The sequence below is a fragment of the Amblyomma maculatum genome, chromosome 1, assembly GCF_055883805.1.
Source record: "Amblyomma maculatum isolate TAMU_Amacu chromosome 1, ASM5588380v1, whole genome shotgun sequence".
In the NCBI taxonomy this organism is placed as follows: Eukaryota; Metazoa; Arthropoda; class Arachnida; order Ixodida; family Ixodidae; genus Amblyomma; species Amblyomma maculatum.
The window spans coordinates 179659801-179684390 of NC_139344.1; the positions used below are offsets into that span (position 1 = coordinate 179659801).

Here is a 24590-nt window from a genome sequence, read left to right on the forward strand (position 1 = left end):
GGAAATTACGCAGAACAAAGGAGGCTGCCATTTTGGTTTCATGCAGTTTTTTTGAAGCCAATGCAATTTCGTAATTAGGCAGTGCTATCATGGGGGAGTTTCTTTAGCCTTGTGACGCATCCTTTGCACCAGGATGCCTAGGTGCATGGTTCAAATTATATTTGGCAGAATAGACACACATTTGAAACAAACAGGCTTGGCCAGAGCTAGTAGTAAAGTTTTAGTTATCCACAAGTTCAAATTATCCATAAGTTCAAATTATTGAAGTTGAAGCTTCACTAAACACAATCACATATATCTATTGCATACACAGGCATTGAATAAGCATTTTCAAGGCCAGATATATATGATTTCCCATATTTTGCTTAAGTTTAAAATAGGTTATCATGAAATTTGTTTGTGACATTTTAGTTTGCTAGCTTTAGCATGCTGATAAAATAATGCAGTACCTATTTAAAATATTTAGTTAATGCCCCAAGGCTAACTAGGTTTTCCTTGGTGCATTGGAAAGAGCTATGGAACGGAAAATGGTAGGTGTGATGTGAAGAGATAGGAGGTATGCAGGGTGTGTCAAAGAAATAACTCGAGCTAATGGCTTTCTAGTGAAAATCAAGAAGAAATAAGCCTGGGCAATGCATGTAGTGCAGAGAGAGAACAACCAACAGTCGAAAAGGGTAAAAACTGATACGGAACGAAAGCGTAGTAAGCGGCAGCAGAAAGTCAGGTGGGCGGATGAGGTTAAAACGTTTGCAGGGGTCACATGGATGCAGCTAGCATAGGGCACAGTTAATTGGAGGAATACGGGAGAGGCATTCGCCTTGCAGCGGGTATAGTCTGGCTGATGATGATGATAATGAGATATTTGAACTTTAAATTGTGTGAACAGTATTTACTACTCGATTTTGTTGTGCACTGCCTTTTTACTAATCAAACTACATTCTAACCTCTTAAAGAATTAGATACAACTCATGTATTCATTTTAAAACATGGCTATGTTTCCAAATGACAGTAGTATTTTAGATTTTCCACATCAGTTAACTTGCTTTTTCTTCACTGATTTGGCCACCATCACTCGACTTCTAGACATCAGAGAAGTGAGGCTGTCATGAACCATTCTTACAGCCAGTATCATTGAATCACTGAGCCATGGAGCCAGCTGTAAGTTTTTAGCACCAAGAAACTGAGACTCCAAGAATATAGTATCCTGTTGCGTGCTTCCAGCAGCATGAGAAAATTTGCAAAAGGCACAACTTAGTATTGAGCTGTTCATTTCATGAAGAAAGCGAGGTGCCGAACATTTTGCACACAGATATATCCTTGCAAAACAGAAAGAGCAACACTTGCTGTTATAGCTGGTCTCTAATACTGTGATGAAGAAGAGCAAAATGACAAAAATGAAAGGAACAGCACAAAAGAACAAGTGCGCGTGTTTAAGACCAAGGTGCTTCTAGCCATCACTGATTATGAATCGAGAATTTTAGTAGGCCAAAAAAAGATTCACTAGCTGTGGAGGCCAATTTTAAAAGCACATGCCACTGTCACAGTTTCATATAGATGGCTTTGATGTGAAATGCTCAAATGCACCTTCCTTGTCAATAATTGCTCATAGCTGCCACCCGACATTTTAGCAACTTGTTTTCATTCCGAAATGGCAGCCGCACACTTTAGTGTACCTCAAAGTTGTACTTCGCAATTGGTAATTCTGTGCATCTGCACTGGTTTTTGTCGTTTGCTCTTGCAAACAAGTACTACGGCATCTAGTGCAAGGCAAAGATTTCAAGTGACGTCAGAGACACAACAGCTACATGTTCCCAAACTGTCAACACCTTGGTCCATTGGCAGCAGTGGTGGCGGGAACAACAGGCACCTCAAATTCACTGCTGTATTTTTCCAGGTTGGTCACATGAAGCTCGCTACCCTCAAATTTCATTTTTTAAAGTTCGCTGCCCAACTGCTACCTATCAGCTTTGGACAATTGAGATTGTTTTCTGCGATATGTTGTCTTTTTTTCATCTCCATTACCTGTTTTTTTCATCAATATTTTCTTTTGTTGATTTGGTTGGTTTGTGGGGTGGTTTAATGTCACAAAGCGACTCTGGCTAGGAGAGACGCCGTAGTGGAGGGCTCCAGAAATTTCGACCACCTGGGGTTCTTTAACGCACTCTGACATCGCACAGCACGCAAACACCTCTTCCTTTCGCCTCCATCGAAAAGGGGCCGCCGCGGCCGGGGTTAGATCACGCATACTTGGGCATAATAGTCGAGCGCCCTAACCACTGCGCCACCACGGTAGGCTATTTTTCTTTTGTTTCTGTTACTTTAATGTTTCCCCCTTGCTGATATGTCTAAAGAAGTTGCAAAGCTGTTTAGGACTCCTCTCCAGTGCACCACTCCAGGCACACGGAGTCACTACCAGTGAACTTCTCCTTGAGCACCACATTATAGAGCAGCAGATGCAGACAAAGCATACCATATCCTTGTGCCCTCACCATACTCCCCATTCAACTTCCTGAGAGCAACTACCTTCTGGTTATACACTCTTCCCTCTCACAATACACTCCTTCTGCAGTAACCTTCCTATGGAAACCGCCCTGAGGTTGCACATTCCTCCACTCTCTATATCCGTTCTCCACGCCCTTCTATCGTAACCACCTTCTGGTTACGCATTCCTCTGCTTTTGCCATATCCTTCCACAGGAGCCACCCTGGATTGTTCCTCATTTCCATCATACCTTTATCCTATCACTGTAATCCTTCTACTCGTCTACGATGGTAACGTTTTACCATCTTATACTTCTGACTATTAAACTAATGAGAATGAGCGCATACAGTAAATCTCAGTTGTATGAATACTAGTTAAACATACATTTCAAAACAACAAATATTTAAAAATTCGCAATAGTTTTTTTTTTTATGTAAAAATGGCTCAGTTAAATGAGTCCCGGAATAGGTAATGTTTCAGGTGAATGACCCAGGCTTAATTTTGCTATCAGTTCAAAGAGCGCTCTGCAGTGCTAGCATAGTAACTACACTTACAAGACTGCTGGCACAAATCTTACCTTTTCCCCTTGTAAAGTGAAAGTAGGCAAGAAGAACAGTGCAACGAGGTGATCAACACTGAAGGTGGACAGAGATCTGTCACCAGCTGGATATCGACAGCAACGCTACATTTGAAAACCGTGCAGGGTGACAGGAAAATGTATTCAATGTTCGTCTTGAAGAACAGTGCAAAGAAGCAATGGGAGAGCCAGATGAAGCATACCAAAATAGGCTCTCTGGACAGCTTTGTTACTTCTTATGCTTTAAAAGTACCAGCGCATACAAAAAAATGTTTTAATGAGAAATGCAACAACGTCACTGTTATATATACATAAATATTGATGTCCGTAACTCCATAACTTGCATTTCACAATGTTGAATCAATGCACACCATGCCCTACAATCTGGTCTAGTAAATATTCACTTTAGTGAACTATTTCTCTGGGCCACTGAAAGTTCACTCAGGTGAAAATTTGCTATAGCATCTGTTGCTGCAAAATACTTTCTAACTCACCTGTGAGAGGGACATGAGCAGAAAAAGCAGGCTTTACTTTGCAATGCGTAAAGGTATGCCCAAACAAACGGCAGACACTGAGGAGGAGCTCGGATAGAGCATGCACAGCTGCCCTGCTAGATGGCTCCATATTCACAGCGATGCCTGTCAGAAAAGGAAGGCTGAAAGCAAATGCTCAGAGTTAGCTAGAAACAAATAAAATTTCATGCAGTTCAATAAGAATAAAATTATTACAATGCAATATAGTGTCATAGCACCAGAAATATTATGCATCACGAAATTTCAGCAAACATGGTAAAATATAAAACATCTTGTTCTCTTTCTCATCACTTTTTAGACTTCCTGTAAAACACGAAGAGCATTACAGGCAGGGATTGAGTATGTAATAACTCTAAATCAGGCTGGCACTTAAAAAAAAAGAGAGAGAGAGAGAGAGAGACTACCAATGATTACCACTGCCTTCCCACACAGTTTGCATCATGAGAAACAATTGCTGTGAGGAGGAGCAAAATAATTCCTAAGTACTCAAGCAGCCAACGTGTTATCATTCACTTCATTCTCCTTCATACACGCAGTCACCCAAAGAATACGTTGCCACCAGTCACTTAATGGCAACAAAGCAATGCATAGTAAACATAGGTCCTAGCATTTAAACTGCCGGCAGTCGTCTTGCAGTGCTGTTTTACACCAATAACTAGCACGCTCTGAACTCTTGCGTAGGTCAGCACGCACCAGGACCTACCCACATTTTTACAGTGACGTTTTCACATTTGACTGAATTAGGCAACCAAGCCCTGAGCTGACTGTGCAAAAGGTCCACAGCATTAGCTTCCTAATAGAATAGACTCTTCTACTACAAGATGTATGCACCTTCGAAATAATATTCAGAATCCAAAGTGCCTGATCATAATCCAATGGGCCTTGGACATGACACTGTTCACACAGGCAGCCAAAGAAATATCACAGCATTTCAAAAACTGGTAAGTACAAGGGTAATCCCAAAAGTAAGGTCTCCAAAGGCTGCGGCCGCAGGGAAACTATTTGCGTGGCTGCTCGTCCATACTGCTGTGTTCATTGTTCCCAGTCTTTCAAACAAGCCATCACTCCGCGCGAAAGGGACTGTCAGTCTTGGCACGGCAGCCATTGGAAATAGAGCTCCCGTTTGTCACTACCACCAGGTACAAAGTTCACACAGTTGTTTGATGAATGCAACAGTTGTTGAATGCAATAGGCGTTCAACCAATCGAAATTCACCGCCAGTTGACGGAAGTGTACAGAGAGTCGTGCATGGATGTATAAAAACATCTGCAAGTAGTGTAGGGAGTTCGCAGCTGGTCATACTAAAATTCACAACAAAGAAAGAAGCAGGAGACCATCAATTTCTGATGAGGAAGTTGCGAAGGTCGAAGAAATAGTGCGGCGAGATCACACTCAATGAACTCTGCATTTTGGTTCCTGGCGTTTCTAGAAGCCCTGCTCACAGGATTTTGAGAGCAAAGTTGAAATATCAGAAGGTGTGTGCTAGATGGGTTTTGCGAATGCTCATAGACGACCATCAACGGCAACGCGTTGACTGCTTCCATGCATTTTTTTGGCGTTATGAAGATGAAAAGGAGACCTTTTTGGATTCCACTGTTACAGGTAATAAAATCTGGGCATTCTACTTCACAACTGAGACCAAAGAAGAATCACGTGAGTGGCGGCATTCCTCTTCGCCCAAGCCGCGAAAACTCAAGCACACGCAGTCTGCCGGCAAAGTCATGGCAACTGTGTTTTGGGATCGAAAAGGGGTATTGTTGGTAGACTTCATGGCTCCTGGCACCACAGTAAACGCAGACAGATATTGTGAGACCCTTAAGAAACTCAGAAGGACGACTCAAAATCGTAGAAGAGGAATGCTGAGCAAGGGCGTGAGCCTTCTCCACGACAACGCTCGCCCCCACGTTGCCTGCCAAACCGTCGCTCTCCTGCAAAAGTTTGGATAGGATGTCATCAGCCACCCACTCTACAGTCTGGGCCTGGCACCAAGTGACTACCACTTTTTTCCAAAGCTAAAAAAACATCTCACTGGGAGGCGCTTCACCGATGATGCGCTTCCTCAAAAACGCTTCCTCAACGGCATGGCGGCGAGCTGGTACAACATGGGCATACAAAGACTGACCCAGCATCTGCAGAAATGCATAGACCGCATGGCGATTATGAGGAAAAGAAGAAGAATGGTCTGCCTTTTTAAGTGATTTATAAATTGCTTAAAATAAACATTTCTTTCGATTTATAGAAGAACTGGAGACCTTAATTTTGGGATGACCCTTGTATGCCACGAAAATTTTTTTTATTTCATCAGAAGTAGCTCAAAAGGTTTTATGAACACGCAAGGTGTGTACAAATATGTTACATAAATGTACAGTCTTCTGTCAAAAATACTGCCACAAACCTTTCAAATCTTTATTTGTTGTTTTCGACAGCTGCTAGTATCTGGCCTTGTCACGGTTATTGTAGCGCATGGATTGATATAGTGCTCTTTACTTGTTTGTTGTTGTGCATTATTGGGAAGTGTGCCTTTATCACTTTCTTTGTAGCATGAGCTGCACCGAGATTAGTCTGGAATGATTGCAGGCAAGCACAACTGCCTCCATATTACACCAGACTTTTCCAATATCCCTTGGCTGGTTTATCTAGATGTTCTATGTCAACATTAAATTGAGCATTGCCAAATGCGACAGGGATTCATAGTCCAACGACCAAAAACTATAATTGCTGCTGTCGACGTCGCCGTGTTGCTTAATTCTTTTGTGGGCGCTGGTCATCCAAAATAAAGAATTTCTTTCAGTGCAACATTAGTCTTTTCATTTGCTGCCTACAGCACTGTCACTACCACATGACATAATACAACCCAAAGGGCCTCTTTCTAAGCAGTTGACGGGAATCATTGTGCATCTCAAGCATTGGTAATCTCATAGGCGACAAGAAATCTCGTCCTCACTTTTCTCTGCCTTATATATTCCAAGAGTGCTCCCAAATGCCCCATTACAGGATTAGGGTGTCTACCAAGTTGATGTTTCCAAATTCCCCGAGTTTTCCAGGTTTTTCCTGAGAGCATTTGTAAAATTTCCCGAGTGACACAGCACTGTTTTATGCTAAAACGGGCTGACACAATGCCGCCTGATGCTATCCCTCTCGAGTGAGCATGTAAAAAAATTAATGACATGACATAAGCATCGTGCGCCACGGCTAGCTCCGACGCTACTGCCGACGGCAGGGGTTGGTTTGTTCTGCTTGCTTTTTTCCCATGAGTTTCATTTCGCAGTATTAGCTGCCCTTAGCCATGGAAACTGAACATTATTCGCGCAGCATATGCATTTGTTCGTGGCATGAGCATGACTAGCAGCTACGTCACAGTGCGTTGTGAAAGGGTATGGACATGACCAAAGCATGATTAGCCGAGAAACTCTAACTGGAGTGTTATCATGGTTAGAGCTTAGCTCTTTTGGCCCGACCCGCTTCTGCGGGACACCACTCTGCATGCGGTGACTGCTTTGAGAGCAAGTTGCATGCTTCCTGGTGGCGCGCGCCTGCAGTGTCAGCACCAATCAGCACGCATGCACTGGCGGGCGCGCCCTCGTATCGGATTATGCTAGCGCAAGCACATAGGCGGTACGAGTAAGCTGATCACAACAGCAGATTGCGCTATGCCACAACTTCCTCTTATTGACATACAGATGAAACATAGAGAGAGGCTAAGTTCATGATTGGTAAAGCTGTTTTTTCACAGAGTGATTTTCTAAAGTTCACAACACAATAAGGAGTGAAACCATATCTCCCTTTCCCAAAGCCCCAAAGCTGCACCACATACATCGCGTGCGTGAACTCCTGGCGGCAGAAATGGACGCTGCCATCAAGGCGATGCGCAGGAAGGAAGAGTTAATTTGGGACTTGCATTGCTCCCATTTGAAATTGGAAGCGTCGCAAATTCTTATACAATGTCTTCTACTCCCTTTTGGGAGCTGTCTACTGGGAAAAGCAAGAAAACCAGAGGAGGCGATGGCCGTCGAACAGCCCATGTGCAATACGTAGGAATTGTGCGTTCTGCCGCTGGCCAGAGGGCAGGGGAAGTGTCCGCTTTCAACACACTTCGAAATTCGAAGTGCTGCTGGCATAGCAGCGCACTTTGCCGCCTTGCTGGGATGGTATACTTAACAGCACAACGCGAAAGGCCGGTGTTCGCCGAGGAGAGGACACGTAAAGCTGTACTGTATAATCGATGGAATGCCAATCCATTTTTATCGCGAGTTTAGTTACCTTTAAATAGCACTGCAACTAATTTTCCCTGATATAAGCACCAATTCCCTGAGTTTTTCACGAGTTTTTCCAGATTATCCAAATTCCCTGAGAATTCCTGGTTGGTAGACACCCTGAGGATGCGCCGTGAATCAGCATCATCAAGCACTGGGTTTTCATTCTGAGCATTTTAACATCCTTGAATCCCCTTCTTCCAATTTCTCATTTTTCAATTAGCTTAACTGACTTGTTGATCAATTAACACTAAATTTTGACTCCTTTGTACTTTTTTTTTCTAACTTTTCATTTTTACTTACTTTATTGAGTAATTGATTAATTAACACTACATTTTTTCAATTAGCATCATCAAGCATTGGCTTTTCATTCGGAGCATTTTGACACTTCTGAACACCCTTTTCCTAATTTTCAATTATATGCTCTACATTTTCTTAATTGTCAGGCACTTGCTTTTTACTTTGAGCATTTTGACATCTTTGTAATCTGCATTACAAATTTTTGCATTTTTAATTTCTTTAATTCAATTATTTAATGGTTTCATTAGCACGTCATTGCTATTGCACATAAATCAATCATCAATCACTAGACCATAAATTACCAAGGTATAATTTTTTTTACACAGCCAATGATTATTTCGAACCAGCAGTGCAGAAAACTGCAACTACTACTACGATGCCGACAGCTTTTCGGCCGAGCTGTATAAGCTACCATTTAGTAACGGCAAAGAAAGTTTACATATACATAGTTGCAGTATATACAAGTGTATGTACATATACAAGTTTTACAGTGAGTGCTGTTGGCTTTCCTTCTGGTTCAAAACATGCCAGCTAGCTATCTATGCACTACATATTTTGAAATTAGATAATCACCTTTCTTCTCACTACACTACGTGCCTCTTACCTTGCACCTTCTGCACCGCAGCTGTCACCAATTTCACTATCATATGGAGCATGCTTCTGTCTGCTGCAGGTGACGTATGTTTACTTATTTATTTATTTAAAAATACTGCCAATCCCATCCGGGATTATTGCAGGAAGGGCACACATAAGATTGTCTAGTACATCTGATACATTGCAATGGGCCAGGTTTGGCAACATGTTAGTGTTAACAGTAACATGTAGCAGTTTGCATAACAGGTTAATAAAGCACGAAAGGAGAGAATGGGTTTACAAGTACGTGTATTTGCAATATTAAACATTTTAAAATAAAAATTAAAAATTAGCACAGACAAACTCAGAGGAAATAACAATGGCACTGGTGTTTGCAATGATGTGTCAATGACACAAAGCTACCAATTGATGTATACTTTTAAGAACTGATAGCCTAGGCTATTCCGTTCCCTTATTGCTCGAGGGGAATATGAAAATTTGTAACAGTCAGTACAAAATGGTTGTTCAGTGAGTATTTTTGAATGCTTATGGTTTCTGTGCTTTGTGGTCCTTGCTGTATCATATCTAATGCACCTTAAAAAATCTATGCTAATCAGCTTGTGAATTAGCTGAAGCATGAACTTCTAACATGCTAATTTGGCTCTGTATTCAAGAATTAGGATGTTAGCGTTCTTAACACTTTCGCTGTAACGAACATACTGGTACGTTCTCGATTGTGCGTTCAAAACTGCGCCTGATCTGACAAATCTTTCTACAAATTCGTATTTTTGCCCCGCACCACTCCCGCCACCTTCTTTAGTGGGGGGCGCAGTCGCTCTGCGTGCGCTACTCTATCGCGCTAAGCGATAATGCAGCACGTGCGTGTGGTTACGAGTTCAAGGGTTGTTTTCTGCCATCTGCCGCAGGTTTGCAGCTTTTTTTTTTTATCCTGTTTTGCGTGTTTGCTACAACATGTCAAGTTCAGGAGTGCATGCCGTTACTTCTCCTATAGGTCGACACATAACTCGATCGCTGCTTTCGCGCTCTCTCGCCGTGCCCCTGATTGCGGCTAGCAGCAGCAAAGGAGGTTGTTTTAGCCTCTTTCCATCTCCCTCTGTCATCCTGATTCCACAACGTGCCATTTTCTTCGTTGTGCAGGCCCCCGAAAGTGCGTCCTCCGTGCCCGCGGTTACTTTCAGATGGCTGATTGCGCGGAACCTTTGAATGCGGACTGGAGCGATGGCTTTTGTGATTATGAATACGAGCCGATCTCGAATTCAGACTCTCAAGAAGTATCTAGCAGTGTTTTTTTCTTATATTATTCTCATTTATAGTCAGGCTGATGATGATGATGATGATAATTAACAACACCTGCAGAACACTGAAATGTGCATATTCCGTTGACTATGTTATTTGTATAGCAATCATAATTAAAATAAATCGCTATGTTCATTCCCTGATATGCTCGTTCCCTGAAACCAAGACGACACTGGGAGTGCGTCACGGCCAGAAACACCAGACAGCGAAAGCATTAAGTAGCTGAGTAGAAGAATCTGTTAATTTGTATTTATTAAAAATGAATCTCATTGCTTTCCTTTGTAATTGCTCCAGCTTATGAATGTGTTCTTTAGTAAACGGGAACCAAGTGATGTTAGCGTATTCTAGGGTGGACCTGATGAATGTGTTGCAGGCTAGTAATTTTGTGTAAGGCGGTGCTTGTCGTAGGTGTCTTATTTAAGGAATAGTAATCGGTTCAGGGTGCAAGGTGTGAGATGTATAAACAGTCGAACCCGGATATATCGAACACGGGTAATTCAAATTTCGGTTATATCGAACTCACAAAATATCCCCTTGAAAATGCTATCTAAAAGTATAGGAAAGCTGCGTCGTATATCGAACTCCGCACCATGCACTGGCAGGTGCACCTTCCCCAAAGATGATCACATCACCCTTGGTCGTTTACCGCGTGACGTTTTCAAGCCACGTGCAGAAGGAATGAGAGGGAACAGTTCGGCAACAGCTGGTCTACGGCAGTGCCACGCCCTTTCCCCAAAGGCGTGCACATCTGCAGTGATCGTTTTCCGCGTGCCAGCACATGACGCTTGCAAGCCATGTGCGTAAATGAACGAGAGGGAACTGGTTTGGCAATGGCCGGTACAGAGCAGATGCAGCCAATGCAGCCGTAGCATTCGGAAGAGGAGAAAAAACACGAGAGAGCGAAGCGCAAGAGTGCGCCCATTCATCTGCCGAGCTTTACCTCTCCTTCCTTTCTCTTTCCCGCTCTTCGTTCGCAGCAGCACGCACTCTGCATGTACCAACAAGCCAGCTCAGCCCGTGGCAGACACAGGACGCTCTGTGCGCAGCAGCTGGCGTGCGTAAGCTATGGTGGCTGCAGCAGATGTTCTTTTGTTTTTCAAGAGCCGTCCATCCATGTCGTGCTGAAAGTGCGGCGTAGCGTAAGCTATGGTGGCTGCAGACGTTAGGCAACGGCAGATTTTTTTTTTTTTTTTTTTTTTGCGAGAGTCGAAAGCACGCGGTCAGCTGGTCAGCTGCGATCATGACACCGGCTTTTAGCATTATTCGCTTCAAACAGCATTTGCAGCTATCACGCTTTCCAATGATTTTGTGGCAGTGGACTATGCCCACCCCAAAGCGCGGCATGATAAATCAAAAAAGGCTTGTGTACTCAAGCCATCACGGATACTCTGCCAAGTTGGCTCCCCGCCACCACAGGAGCTATCAAAGATAAACACGCCACAACGTTATCGCTGTGCAGCATCTTGGCGTGCTGCCAATAAATGAGCTATGGATGTGGCGGCCGAAACAGAGGGACGCGCCACCGACTGGCTGTTTCACATGCAAGCGAAAACATGTCATTTCTGCTGTGGCAATGCAAAAACCTGTTTTGAGATGTTGTGGCTGCTCGAGTGATGTAGTTCCAACAATTTAGACATTTTTTACTCTGTCGCTGCCGCTTGTCACTGAGTTCGCTCAATAGCTTGCATGTGAACCAGCCTTAACGCTTTTTTCTTTTTTTTTTTTTTTTTTTATTCTCGAGGTGGGCAAAAATGAAGGGTGGGTTTATTATGTGGTTGGGTTGATTATGCGACAAATACAGTGTCATTTTTCACGATCGCATGCGGCGTTGCAAGCCTATTTCTTTATATCAAATTATCAATATATCGAACTATTTCGCGATCTCCTTCGTGTTCGATATATCCAGGTTCGACTGTATATGGTCATCCCACTTAAAGTCTTCTGACAGCATCAAATCAAGACATTTGTATTCGTGGACTGCATTCAGTAAGGTGTCATTTAGACTGTATTGGAAATGTGAATATTCTATTTTCCTAGTTATTCTTAAAAAGCTTATTTTTTTTTTTACGTTTAGTAACATTATTGTGTAACATTAGCCAGAGTGAATTTGTCGATATAATACACAGTCATCAGCAAAGAGCCTGATGCCTACATGGATACAGGAAGCCAGATATTACCGAAGATTAAAAATTGTACAGGAGCCAGAAGAGACCTCTGGGGAACGCCAGACGTGGACGAGTACTGGTACGGAAACCTCGGTGTTAACAGCTACGAACTGTGATCGGTCACAATTACATTATTACCTAATGTGTACCTTAGCTTGTGACTAAGTCTTTTGTGCAATACCTGGTCCAAAGCTTTTGAAAAATATAGGAATATGAGGTCACCTTGTTTCTGGTTGTCAATGCAGAAGGATATGTCGTGTATTAGTTCAAGTAGCTGAGTGACTGTGGAAAGTCCTTTTCGAAACCTATGCTGACAGGGTGACAGAAAGTGTTTGCATTCAATGAATATTTGTTTACAAGTACTGCCAATCCCATCCAGGATTACTTATTCAACTTATGTGATACCGCATCAGTTGAAATATTCTCATATTATCTGTCTTATCAGAGAATTGATCAAAACTACTGTATATGTTTACATATGCACAAAAATTACCTGAGAGTTAATGAGAAGGTTAATAAACTGAGAAAAAGCCTGCTTCTTAAGCCTATGACATGAGCACACATGCATAAAAAAGAATAGAAGACTCACAATTTGTTGACAAGCCAGTCAAAAGCAGGCCAAGTCTTATACCACTCCTGTCCAATATGCTCATCAAATGCAGCTATCAGAGCAGGCAATTCTAAAGCATAACTTGAGATCTTCAATGGATCAAGAAGAGGGCTTTGTGGCTGAGGCAGCCTGCCATCTGCATCACAAAAAATTGAAGTTGCAGTTGTGTAGCCGCTCAGTGATATGAGTGTACACGGTACAGCGGAACTTGCTAATTCCCCCACACTGCAGCCTAAGACTCGTAAATTTATCTGCCCAACGCTAAATTATAGTAAACAACTGAAACATATATTTAGGTTGGCAAACCAAATAACTTTTTCTATGCAACACAAGTGGGTCTGGAGCAAAGACCCCAGGTGCTTCGACTAAGACAGCCTTGCTTACAGACATTTCTGTTAGTGCAACGCCTTTGTGCGCGGATCAAATTCAACTCTTAAGCAGCAGTTAAAAAAGCTGTACAATAAGGGCCAAATGTCAAAAGCTGAACCATAACAAGGCGACAGCACTGGAAAGAGCTCACCAATCTCAAAAGCAGCAGCTCCAATGAAATGAGTACGGAGTGAAAGAATACAAACCTTCAGACTTTTTTTTTTTTCCAATGCTATGAGTCATGCATCCTATGCATTTGTATAATGCTCGAGCTAGAAAGGTGCTACATAAAAGACTATAGCAAAATAAAAGAAGCAAGCAACTTTACTAAATGCTATTTGCAATAAATTTTGCTGACTTCAACGCATCACATGAAACAGACACAAGTGCTGAAGCAAACACCTACAGCCAAGTGTTAGGTCACATCACAGATTGGACCAAGTATTTCCCACTAAAAGCAATCATCCTAACTTAAAGAAGTATAGACTCCAAAATTTGGTGGCTTTTTTCTTCTTGTTAATGATATGTAAGACACTCCTATATATGGATCACCATGCGGTTTTTGCCTACAACCACTAAAAAAGTTTTAGTTGAATTTTCTACACTCGCCAGTTTCGGTTTCAATTTCAGCAGCTGAGAGATGATTGTGATGTCACAATCAAGTCTAGATCATGCGCGGCATAAAAAAACAGCAATATAACAGCAATATAATTGCTGACTCTTCACTTTTTGTAATTTGTGTCCTTGGGGCAGGCTAACTTTAGTGTTCTGGTGAATTAAAACGACACAGGAATGAGTATGTCATTGTTTTATTCATCCCTCACGTGACATAGACTTGACTCTGATGTCACAGCCATCGCTCGGCTGTTGCAACCGAAACCGGTGAGGAAAAAAATCTGATTACAAACTATTCAGCACCCATAGGCGAATATCACGAGGTGATCCGTGTACGGTAATGTCTTACACATCATTACAGAAGACAAAACATGAACAAAAAAATGAAGTGTCTATACTGCTTTAAGGGAGACCCATATTATTAAGTACCAGACATTTTATTTGGGGCGATACATGGCCACCTACAGCAGACCTAAGTAGCACCAACATTGTTGTTTAAAATATTGGTAGCCCAGCAACAATCCATCCAAGAAATAAACTCTCAATGTGAGCAGCAATACGAAGACCATTCTTTTTCCTGTAAAGTATGCAAGTGAGTGCTAAAAAACAAATTTACTCTTGAACATGCCTACCGCGTCAAGACCAATCAGCACGTGAGCAGGTGTGAGCACGGAAGTGGTGCAGTAGCAGGCCACAGTGGCTGATCGTGCCGTGCTATAATTCTCTAAAACATGTTTTTTTTTTTTTTTTTTTTTTGTTTTTTTAGAAAGCCAGCTTGGCTCACAGCGCTGGCAAACCAAACTGAGAGAGCAGCATCTTCACAGTAATCAGTTCCCTTGTTCAACATGTCTTACCAGTTGACACTTCCTGCACGCCAACGGAACAAACTTTCGCGGCCGCTGCCGATTCCTTTAAGTAGCTGGCAAGTGAGTCGAAATGAAAGTGCCTGGCAATGTCAGTAACATCCGTGCCTTTGGGCGAAACAATGTCATAGTACTGGTTGGTTTATGGGGTTTTAAAGATCCAAAGCAACTGAGGCTATCAGAGATGCCACAGTGGAGGACTCTGAAAATTTCGACCACCTGGGGTTCTTTACTGTGCACTGACATCGCACAGCACATGGGCACCTTGCTTTTCGCCTTCACCAAAAAAGTGGTTGCTGATGCCGGGATTCGATTCCGCATCCTTAGGCACATTTAGTTGAGTACCCTAACTGCTGTGCCACCCCGGCGGGCGTCGTATCAAGCAATGCAGACGTTAGATCAAGCAATGCTGAACTGCTGCTCGATGACGACATTTTCATGCACGTGGGATTGCAAGCAGACAAAAAGCACTACCCGTATGTATCATTACATTCTGTATTTACATGTTCACCTGCCTTGCCAGCAGTGGGCACTCGTGTGGCGTTTTCGCATCTTTGACGTCATCACACACTCGTACTCGGAGATCGAAACTGAAACTGGCCCTGATAATTTTCCTGATAATTAATCAATTGAGCTGTGCTGGGGCTTTTTGGGTCAGTCCTTCTGTTTTGGACCATCGTGGATCGACTAAAGCAAAAATACCAGAACAGAAAAAGTATGTGTCTACACTCCTTTCATCACCTGTGATCTGGTTTAAAGTAGAAGGAAAAGATTCAAAAGTTAAAATATACTGTAGGCAGTCTTTTCTATTTCTTCTAAACATTAAATGAAACCTACAATACTCTTATATAGCCACTCTTAGTGGCTTACCTTCCAAGATCCAACTCGAGGACCTCTCTGTGAGGTTCAGGCGGCTTATGTAGGGGCCAGTTTCCACAACATGCACAAAAAGGAAAGGCAGTAGAGTTCCAAGTGCCCTGATGAGGTGTATGGAGTGCTGCTCCTCCGACTGGCTCACTCCAGTTGAGCCATCAGTGGATCGTAATGCCAGGGCCTACATTCAACAAGAATCTTTAATTAAAGCTGGTAGACAATAAAACATCACGGTAATAGGCCAGTTTAATTACCAATTCACAATGAAACTACACTTTATAAAGACCACTCCTAAAAATTAATAAAAAGATTAAATATGCCAAAGAAAATGAAAAAATCAACAGAACAATTTAAGAGTGAAGAACAATGCATAAATAAAAGAAAGTAAAAGCCAAAATATACCACGGTACAGTCTACATTTCCTTGCTTTTCTATGCGAAGAAAAGCAATCTTCAAAAGCATGTTTTGTATAGCTTGGCAAAGCAAGCCTAACTGTGCTGCTTTCTTTTGTTGTATGTAAACATATGAAAAAGTGTTTCAAAATGTTATGAATATTTCTTTTTTCTACCAGATAGCCGGCAGATACCAGAGCTTAGCTTGTGTGTTTAAAACTGAATAAAAGCTGAGGTATAAGTGACAACAACATGAGCACCCTTCTAGCTAATGAAAGCATTTCATCCAAGGAAAGCAGAACAAAACCTGCCTGGACCATGTCACTCCACAGAGAACATTTTTAGAAACATGCACCCCAAATCCGCTAGATTAGATTCTCTTGGTGCAGAGGATGAGTGAATGAATTTTCACTTTAAGCTCACACAAATTTTGTATACCTTTGAGAAATCACTCTATACAGCTACCAAATTAAACAACTTGAGTTCAACTCTGGTTATTGCTCAGACTAAGGCAGGCCCACTGACTTGCACATATCATGCAAGAAATGCTGCAGGTGTTAGGCAGCAAAATCACTAGGAAAACAGTACGAAACAGACAGGAAACTGGAGAAAAACACAGAACTGTACTGATACAAAGAAGCAAGGTTTACGTTGTTACAAGAGCAAACTGCCGTTACGAATCTTGGCAGCTGATGCGGAAAGCCGCTGTCTTTTTCTTCACTGACAGTTGCCTGATATGCATCAATTTTCTTCTCCAACCTCGGAGAAAGAGCATTGAGACAGGCTACTGTAACTGAGCTCAGAAGGCAGTGCGAGTCGGCCGTACATGTTCACAATGAATGACCTTATTGTGCCAGCGGATTGATGAATGGACTGAATGGGTGTGTGGGCTCTCCTAATCACCCCCACTGGACCACCATTCCAGTTTTTGACAAGAACTGTCATCCTAGGTTAAACAGTACTGTCAGGCCAGGCAGGTAAACATAACATTCTGCACACTGATCCGAGCCCTTTATGAGGTGAACATCACCACAGCAGCACACCTCCATGGTAGCTAGCAGGAGTGACATCCTTCGCTGTTGCACCTTAACGGACCTATGTTGCAGTTGGGAAACAACCTCACCTAATATCAGCAAAATGCTTGAAATTGTGTCTAACAATGAATTAAATGCAGCCCCCACCACTGCGAGGTAAAAGAAAGTCACCGGCAAGCTGGTTGGTTATCCAACCTTGAATGCGGACACAACGGGTATGGGCTTGCGAGTGTTTGTAGGCTCTCCCAGTGCTGCTACCAGCAGCCTCCCTTATTTCCTGACCTTGCGAGGCGGTTAGTTTGTGGCTATGTGTGTGTCTGCGTGTATAGAGCCTGTGATTTTATCTTTCTAGCAAAAAAAGAATTATAGTAATAGCTGATATAGAACCGGAGATATTGCGCCTCTAAAATGCTGACTGTGTCCGAGATGCAATTTACATCTGCAAAAAATGTTTTGGCATCTCTCTGAATCTCTTTGAAGTGAGTTTTGACTGGCTTTTGGTGTGGATGCACCATTCCCCGTTGAGATAACTGCCCCTGCAACTCGGAAGCAAGTTTATTTCGACAAGGTTTGCGATTCCACATACCACGCATTGCGCGGTTTCGCGACCACGACTGCCGCCATACCACTAATTTTTCCGAGTGATTGGTCTGTTAGACCCGTAAAAGCTGCTTAGGTATCACTTTTTCATCTGCACCATCATGACTAAACTGCCCGTACGCGGCAAGGATTGCCTCGAGAAAATCGTTCGCGCTCCTCGCTGTCACGTCAAGCCCCACCAGCTATGCCATTATGAGCCCATTGCGGCCAGGGTGTCGGCGCTTTGTCACTGATTGCAGATAATCAGATGCGCGCCTCTTAGCTCTACATTTTTTAGGCCAGTATCATACTCAAATCATAATTTTCTGCGTTTTACGCCGTGGTCATGCTAAGCCAGCTAGGTCTAACTGTGCGCCCTTTCGAAAATTGCACCAGGCCGCAAGCAGTCGACACCGACAGCCAACCAAAAGTGGTCAATTTGGTCACATGCTCTCGAAACCCAAGAGCAGCGTGTGTTTCGTGAAATTTTGGTCCCTTTATTTCTCGCTTCAGGTGCTTGCTTATGGACGCCAATCAGGATAGGAGAATAGCCTGGAACATGACCTTTCGATCAAAATTAAAATGATGCAGACGGAGCACTTATTTGTCTAACTACAGCAGATAAAAGCTCTACACGATTTGACCTCAATTTAAAAGGCCAAGCAGTCAAATTCGCAACTCTGGAACGCTGTAACTTGCAAAATATGCGGCAATTTTCAACCAAAATTCGCACATAGTTGCAGAAACGTCTCAGGACCACAAAAATGAAGAAATTGCAAATCCGATTTCTAGACCAATTTTCGGCCGCGAAGAGCCGTGTCCCCTCTTAAAAGTACAAATCAAGCCGACAGGGGCATCCTCACCTAACACCAATGCTGGCTGAATAAAAATGCATTCATTGTAGGGGTGTGCAAATATTTGAAATTTTGAATAAAAATCGATATGCCGTTATTCAAATCATATTCGAAAAAGTGATGTTAGGGATTTCCGTATATATGAAGACCAAATTTACTGAAAATTCCCAGCAGTTTTCCCACACTGCATGCTTCACCACAAGGCTTGACTGCGTGGGTTATGCAGCGAAACATCCTCAAACCGCGACAGGGCCGTTTGGTGGGGCCTTCCAGACAGTAAACACAAAGCGAAGCACTTGAAAACCAGGAAAAATTGTCGTTCTTACTTCGGTTTCACCTTGAAATGCAGACATCCAATGTACAGGAAGGAGCTCATCATAAAAAATTTACTGTAAAACAAATGGTTTCTGGCAGTTCCTTTAGGCACATTCGATAATTCAAGATTTCAGTTAATTAGGACACTTTTTCTGGTCCCTTGAAGGCCAAATTAATGTGAGCTTACTGCATTCAGCAGCAATATGACAGTTCCACCCAGTTTCATGCAGGTCCTTCCTGTGGTAAAAACTGGTATATAGAATCCTGTTTAAAATTTCTACTGAATTTCTCAGCAGGGTATACACTTCTTTGCAATTCTAGTCTAATTTTATTAGCAAATTCCCTGCGAGTTCTGAAATCAACAAGAAGAGTAGCATCTGGTTTTTTCTTCTTTCCTTCACTGATCAGATATTTAATATTCCATTCGATATTCAAAGCAATTTTTGTCCCGTGTTCGCATTCAATTTGTATTAGACAAAATTTGCACTCCCAGTTCATTGTAAAGCTGTATAAAATGTTTTTTTTTTTCCTTAGTGTTTAGAGCTTGCTATGTGACTATAATCAAGGTTTACAGTAAGGTCATCACATAGTCAACACGGTCAAGCATTGTAGCGAAGCGCACAGTGTGGTAACAGAGACTTAGTACCGTATTTACTCGAATCTAACGCGCCCTCGATTGTAACGCGCACCCGTTTTTCGTGACCCCCACCCCCGAAAAAAAAAAAAAAAAGCTCCGATTGTAACGCGCACCCGTTCTCCGCGAAAAAGAGTACCGCGCACCTAACGCTTTCATACAGCAATACAACTTTGTCTCGTTTGGAAAAGCAAAGATTTAATCTCGGTGCACTAAAAAACACACACACAAAAGGAAACGGCTTATCTTGCCAAGATTGTCCCTATGCCGGCACAAGGTTCACTCGTCGTCGCTGTCAGACAACTCCTTGTCACTGTTGACGGACCAAAGTATCTCATCCTCGGTGCCGTCCATGGCATTCGATATGCCACATTTTTTAAAGGCCTTGATGACCATGGCAGACGGTATCATGCACCACGCATCTTTCGCCCATCCAGTGAACTTTTGCAGTGAGGCACGCTTCATTCTGTTGCTGAGAGTGAATTCATGGCAGCCACTCACAAGCCATTCGGTGTAGAGCGCCCGAATCCTATCTTTCACTGGCTTGTTCAAGCAAACATCGAGCGGCTGGAGCTGCGATGTCATGCCACCTGGTATCACGACAAGGTCGGTGTTGCACGCAGCGAGCTTGTCCTTGATGCGTTGGTCGAGATGGCACTTGAAAGCGTCGAGCACAAGCATCGCACGCAGGCCCAAACTGCCGCCGGGTCTCTTGCGCCAGACGTGATCGATCCAGTCGGCGACAAAGTCCGTTGTCATCCAACCTTTTTCATTGGCGCGCACAATCACGCCACTCAGAAACACGATTCCTTTCGGGAGCGTCTTGCGCCTGAATATGAGATACGGGGGCAGCTTGTGTTCATCCGCGGTGCAACAAAGCATTGCGGTGACGCGTGTTTTTTCGTGGCCGGAAGACAACACGCGCACTTGCTTCGCCCCCTTCTTTTCAACGGTTGTGGTGGCAGGCATGTCAAAGTACAGCGGTGTCTGATCGGCATTTCCAATCTGGCCGAGGTGGTAGCCGTATGCGGCGCAAACTTAGAACGAACCACTTAAAACTGTGCAGCTTTTCTTCATACTCTTCAGGCAACTTCTGGCATATCCCTGTCCGCCTTCGAAGAGAAAAGCCTTTTCTCTTCATAAAATTTGACAGCCAGCACCTGCTCGCTTTAAAGTCGCTCCGCGTTAGCCCTGTTTGTAGGGCTAGCTGCATCGCCCGGACTTTGAGCAGGTCCGTCGTCACTGGCCGCTGCGCCGCTCGCTGCTCTAGAACATATTCTGCGAGCCGCTCTTCTATTTCGGTGAACCGGCCCTGCTTCGGTCCACTGAAACCTTTTCGTGTAGCCTTGCTGCCGAAAATCTTTTCCTTCTGCTTGCGCCAGTCCCGCATGCATGTTTCCGGAACTCCGAATGCGCGTGATGCGGCCCGATTTCCGTCCGTCTCTGCACACACGATGACTTTCCTTTTAAATGCGGCATCATGATGAACTCGACGAATCTTCGGCACGTCCATACTGGTCGGTCAATCGCAGAAAACGGGTAGGCTAACCAAAGCACATGTACCAAAGCACACGAAGGACGCTACTGCAGCTAGGCATAGACAGCTAGACCAGCTAGTAGGCTCGAAGTGCATACCAGGCGGCCATTTTGAAATGCCGATGGCGATATGATATCGGAGATTTAGGGTCGTACTCGATTCTAACGCGCACCCAATTTTTGGACACGATATATCGGAAAAAAGGTGCGCGTTAGATTCGAGTAAATACGGTATACCGTACACAAAACACACGCAGAGAAATAGGGCATGCCAATAAATATTGTGATGCGCAGTGCACATGCGCTATATGATAGTTGAGACCGAGCTCTGGAGTACAATCAGCCAGCGTACGCCGAAACGATCATGCCCAGCCATTGCCTCCTTTAGAAAGATGCCTGCGGCATCGCTCGCTAGTCCATTGGAACTGCCATGCCTTCAGCTGCGAACGGTCATAGAGAGATGCCACCATATATACGCCCCTATCTCTGCAACGGGAGTAAAACACCTGTCACATGAACACTTTCAATCCTCATTGAACTCGATCTGCATTCAACCCAATGCAGATCGAGGTTTTCACACGGCAACTTTCAAGTGCAATTCAGCTCGAGAGTGCTTGGCTCGAAGCTGCTCCCTCAATCGCTCTTGAGTTTTCAAGCACATTCAAGAGTGGGCTTCGCCACCCTCAATGCCACCTAACGTCATGAAGGAAACTTCTCAACGGTCATTAAACGTGCAATTGAGCCAGAGACTGCTTGGCGCGAAGCCGCTTCCTCAATCGCTCGAGTTTTCAAGCACATTCCAGAGTGGGCTTCGCCACCTTCGATGTCACCTAACGTCACGAAGAAAACTTTTCAATGGTCATTCAACACGGCAGTGTAGCACCGGATGCTTCAATCCTTCATAAAAACCTCAACGCAGATCTAGTTCAATGAGGATCGGAAGTGTTCGTGTGACAGAGGTATAACGTTGGTTGGGGTGGTGTGGTCATAGAGAAACATATATGTTTCTCTATGGTGTGGTGTCGAAGCAGGAGCGGTTGTCCGGAAAGCACATGTGCAAATGCGTGTTGCAGGCAGGCGCCGTAAGGATCGCGAGCTACCACCTCATGTGGAAAAAGAGAAAGGCAAGGGCAGCTGGTTTTCACCGCATTCGGCAGGTATATTTCTTGAGAAGGCAGTTGCTCGGCGCTCCCATACGATAGGGGAACAGCCTTGACAAGATGGCAGCGTCCAGGTTGCCCACTTCAGTGTGAATTTGTCTTCGTTATGTTTTTGGACGCAATCATGCCTATAAATAGCACACCAAGCTGCTTTCACTTCGCCTTGTGCTACCTTCTGCACAAACAGTTAGTGATTCACATGTTCTGCTTTTCTATTTTGCACGGCGGATGAGCAGTCCCTAAGCCTGACAACTGGTGTTGCTTTGTTGGCATGTCAATCAACACTATGAAATGGATTGCCTTGGCTTGAATGCTTACAAGCTTGTCTTTGTGAACAGAAACTGCAAATGGTATGCACCATGACAGCAATACAAAACTTGACACAAAGTATAATCAGTAGTTTGTAATGTGTATGTCGGGCTCAAGGTTCAACACGGGAGCAAACAAACTGGCTAAAGTGTTTGGTGTGACCTGGCTTGTTTTGGCTTCTCAAGTGAAAAAAAAAAGCGTGACTGTGTTTTCTTATTACAAGTCTAGATGTCATCACTACAGCTCGTGTTGCCATTTTCGCACAGTCAACTAAAATCACTGTATTTACTCGAATGTAACGCGACCGTGAATGTAACGCGAGGGGTGACTTTACATAATGCTTAAGGGAAAAAACAAAAACCTCAAATGTAACGCGAGATAAGCAATTGAAAAAGTACCTTTAATAAACATTTTGGCTGTTGCAGTCTCATCAAAAATGCTCATTCGTCGTTGTCTTCAGAGGCCGAGAGCTCGGAAACAAAGTCTTCCTTTTTACTCTATTCCTCCCAGGTGACGTCGTCGGGAGCCTTTGCAGTCAGGGTCACATTTAAAAATCCCCTCCCGCTGCACCTGCCACCTACGTATGGTAGATTAGTTAAAGTCCAGCTGTCCAGCTGTCGCAGAATTTCCTATTTCTTCTGCTATCAGAATAGCTTTCTTTTGAAGCGAGTGTTGTACTGTGCACGGTGCGTTGCCATCGTGCGAAGTGCAATAATTCGGAGGTCGTGGGTTCGGTTCCCACCATCGGCATGTTTTTTCTTCTACTTTGTGTTTAATTATCTTTCCCCTAAACAGTTTACATTACTAATTTCTGTGATTATCCAAGTAATAATAATAAAAAAAAAAAAAAGTACAATCCCCAATGCTTCACTTGGCCTCGCCGACTGTTGGCTTCTTTCCTTCATGTATTATAACGAGCACCCTCATTTCCCCTTAATTTATTTGCACAAATTCACTGCAAGAGATGTGAAAAGCGCGTTGTAAAGGTGGCAATGTGATTCTGAGCCTATAAAAACCTTCTAGCCTATATAAGGGAGACAACTTGGGCGAGGGTTGCTACGCCGCTCTGTGCGCCAGTGACCTCCACGGAGACCTCGGCAAGACCTCCGTGAGGCGCAGCCGCGTCATCTGTTTCCAGCTGCATTCCAGCGCATTTACTTGTGCAACACACGCGGTTGCTGCTCTCTTCCTCCAGCTGCGTTCTGGTCACCATCGCATTCCATGAAAGGGGCAAAAGAAAAGTACAATGATAAAATTATGGTGCACCTTTTCGTACCACTTGTGTGGCAAACAATAACGGGGTGGTTGCCGGCCCTTTTTTGTTAAAGTATCTCATACCAATCGTATATCGCACTGCTGTTTGACCCTAGCGGGGCGGCAGTGGCCATCGCAGAACCGAGTTGGCCTCAAATAACAGATATATCAATCGTTCTATCCTCATACGCGATGCTGCTTCGAAAGCTGAAAACTGCACTTTCGCTCAAAGAGATAACTGAACTAAGGATTGCACAGAGTAGATGTAGAACTACAAAGACAAAGGTCTCCCTGGAGAACTGAACCCTTCCTGCACCAAAAGTCGTCACGCATTTCTTCGGTGTTCGTCTCATGGAGAGAGAGAAAACTGCAGCAAAAATGGCATGCCTCGGCTTCTCTTCAAAGACCCAGGTCATTAAAAACCCCTCATCGTTAAGTGTAGATAGGTCATTGATTTCGGATGGCAGTGCCGCAGCAACGAACTTCCCTTGGCCGCTGCTGGCACGAACCAAAGGGTAAGGTGGCATGCTTTGTGACTTTGTAGGGAGCACATACGAAATGCGCCGCAAAGAGGTGTTGTAGTAAGCAGTAGCCACTTGCAGTGGCTAGTCTTGGATAGCCTGAGGGGCGCTGCTGTGCGCTCGTAGAAGCTAGCGGCAGCTTGGGCATGGCTCGTGCAGCGCAGTTAGGCTTATGCCAGGCTCGAATAAAGACTGTGCTTGTTAGCAGCTCTCGGGCTTTGTCGGCTACGCCAATGGTGCGGTTGGCAGCTCCACGAGAGAGCTGGACCCTTCATTCTCTGAACAGCATGTACAGAGACATTGGGACTTCCGCATTATTATTTACTCTCCCACACCTTAACAACACAAGAGGTGCCAGGTCGGGTCCCTCAACACACCTGTCGATGCTTCTCGTCTTCGAGTAACGAACCCGCATTCATATTTTTTCAAGACCTGAAGCGGCACACAGTGATGATACCAATAAAAAACATGTT

The 24590-nt window shown here is 43.8% G+C and overlaps 1 protein-coding gene across 4 annotated transcripts in view; it reads right to left on the reverse strand.

Moving 5' to 3' along the window:
- Nucleotides 1-24590, reverse strand: part of LOC146205017 (RAB11-binding protein RELCH homolog) — a 149995-nt gene that overhangs the window by 68971 nt on the left and 56434 nt on the right. For all 4 annotated transcript variants that reach the window (XM_084589684.1, XM_084589683.1, XM_084589681.1 and 1 more), the window contains 3 exons: nucleotides 15527-15710; nucleotides 12789-12945; nucleotides 3553-3713 (listed from right to left, as the gene is read on the reverse strand). In XM_084589684.1, coding sequence (XP_084445810.1) covers nucleotides 3553-3713; nucleotides 12789-12945; nucleotides 15527-15710 — 502 coding nt within the window. The remainder of the gene's footprint in view (nucleotides 1-3552; nucleotides 3714-12788; nucleotides 12946-15526; nucleotides 15711-24590) is intronic.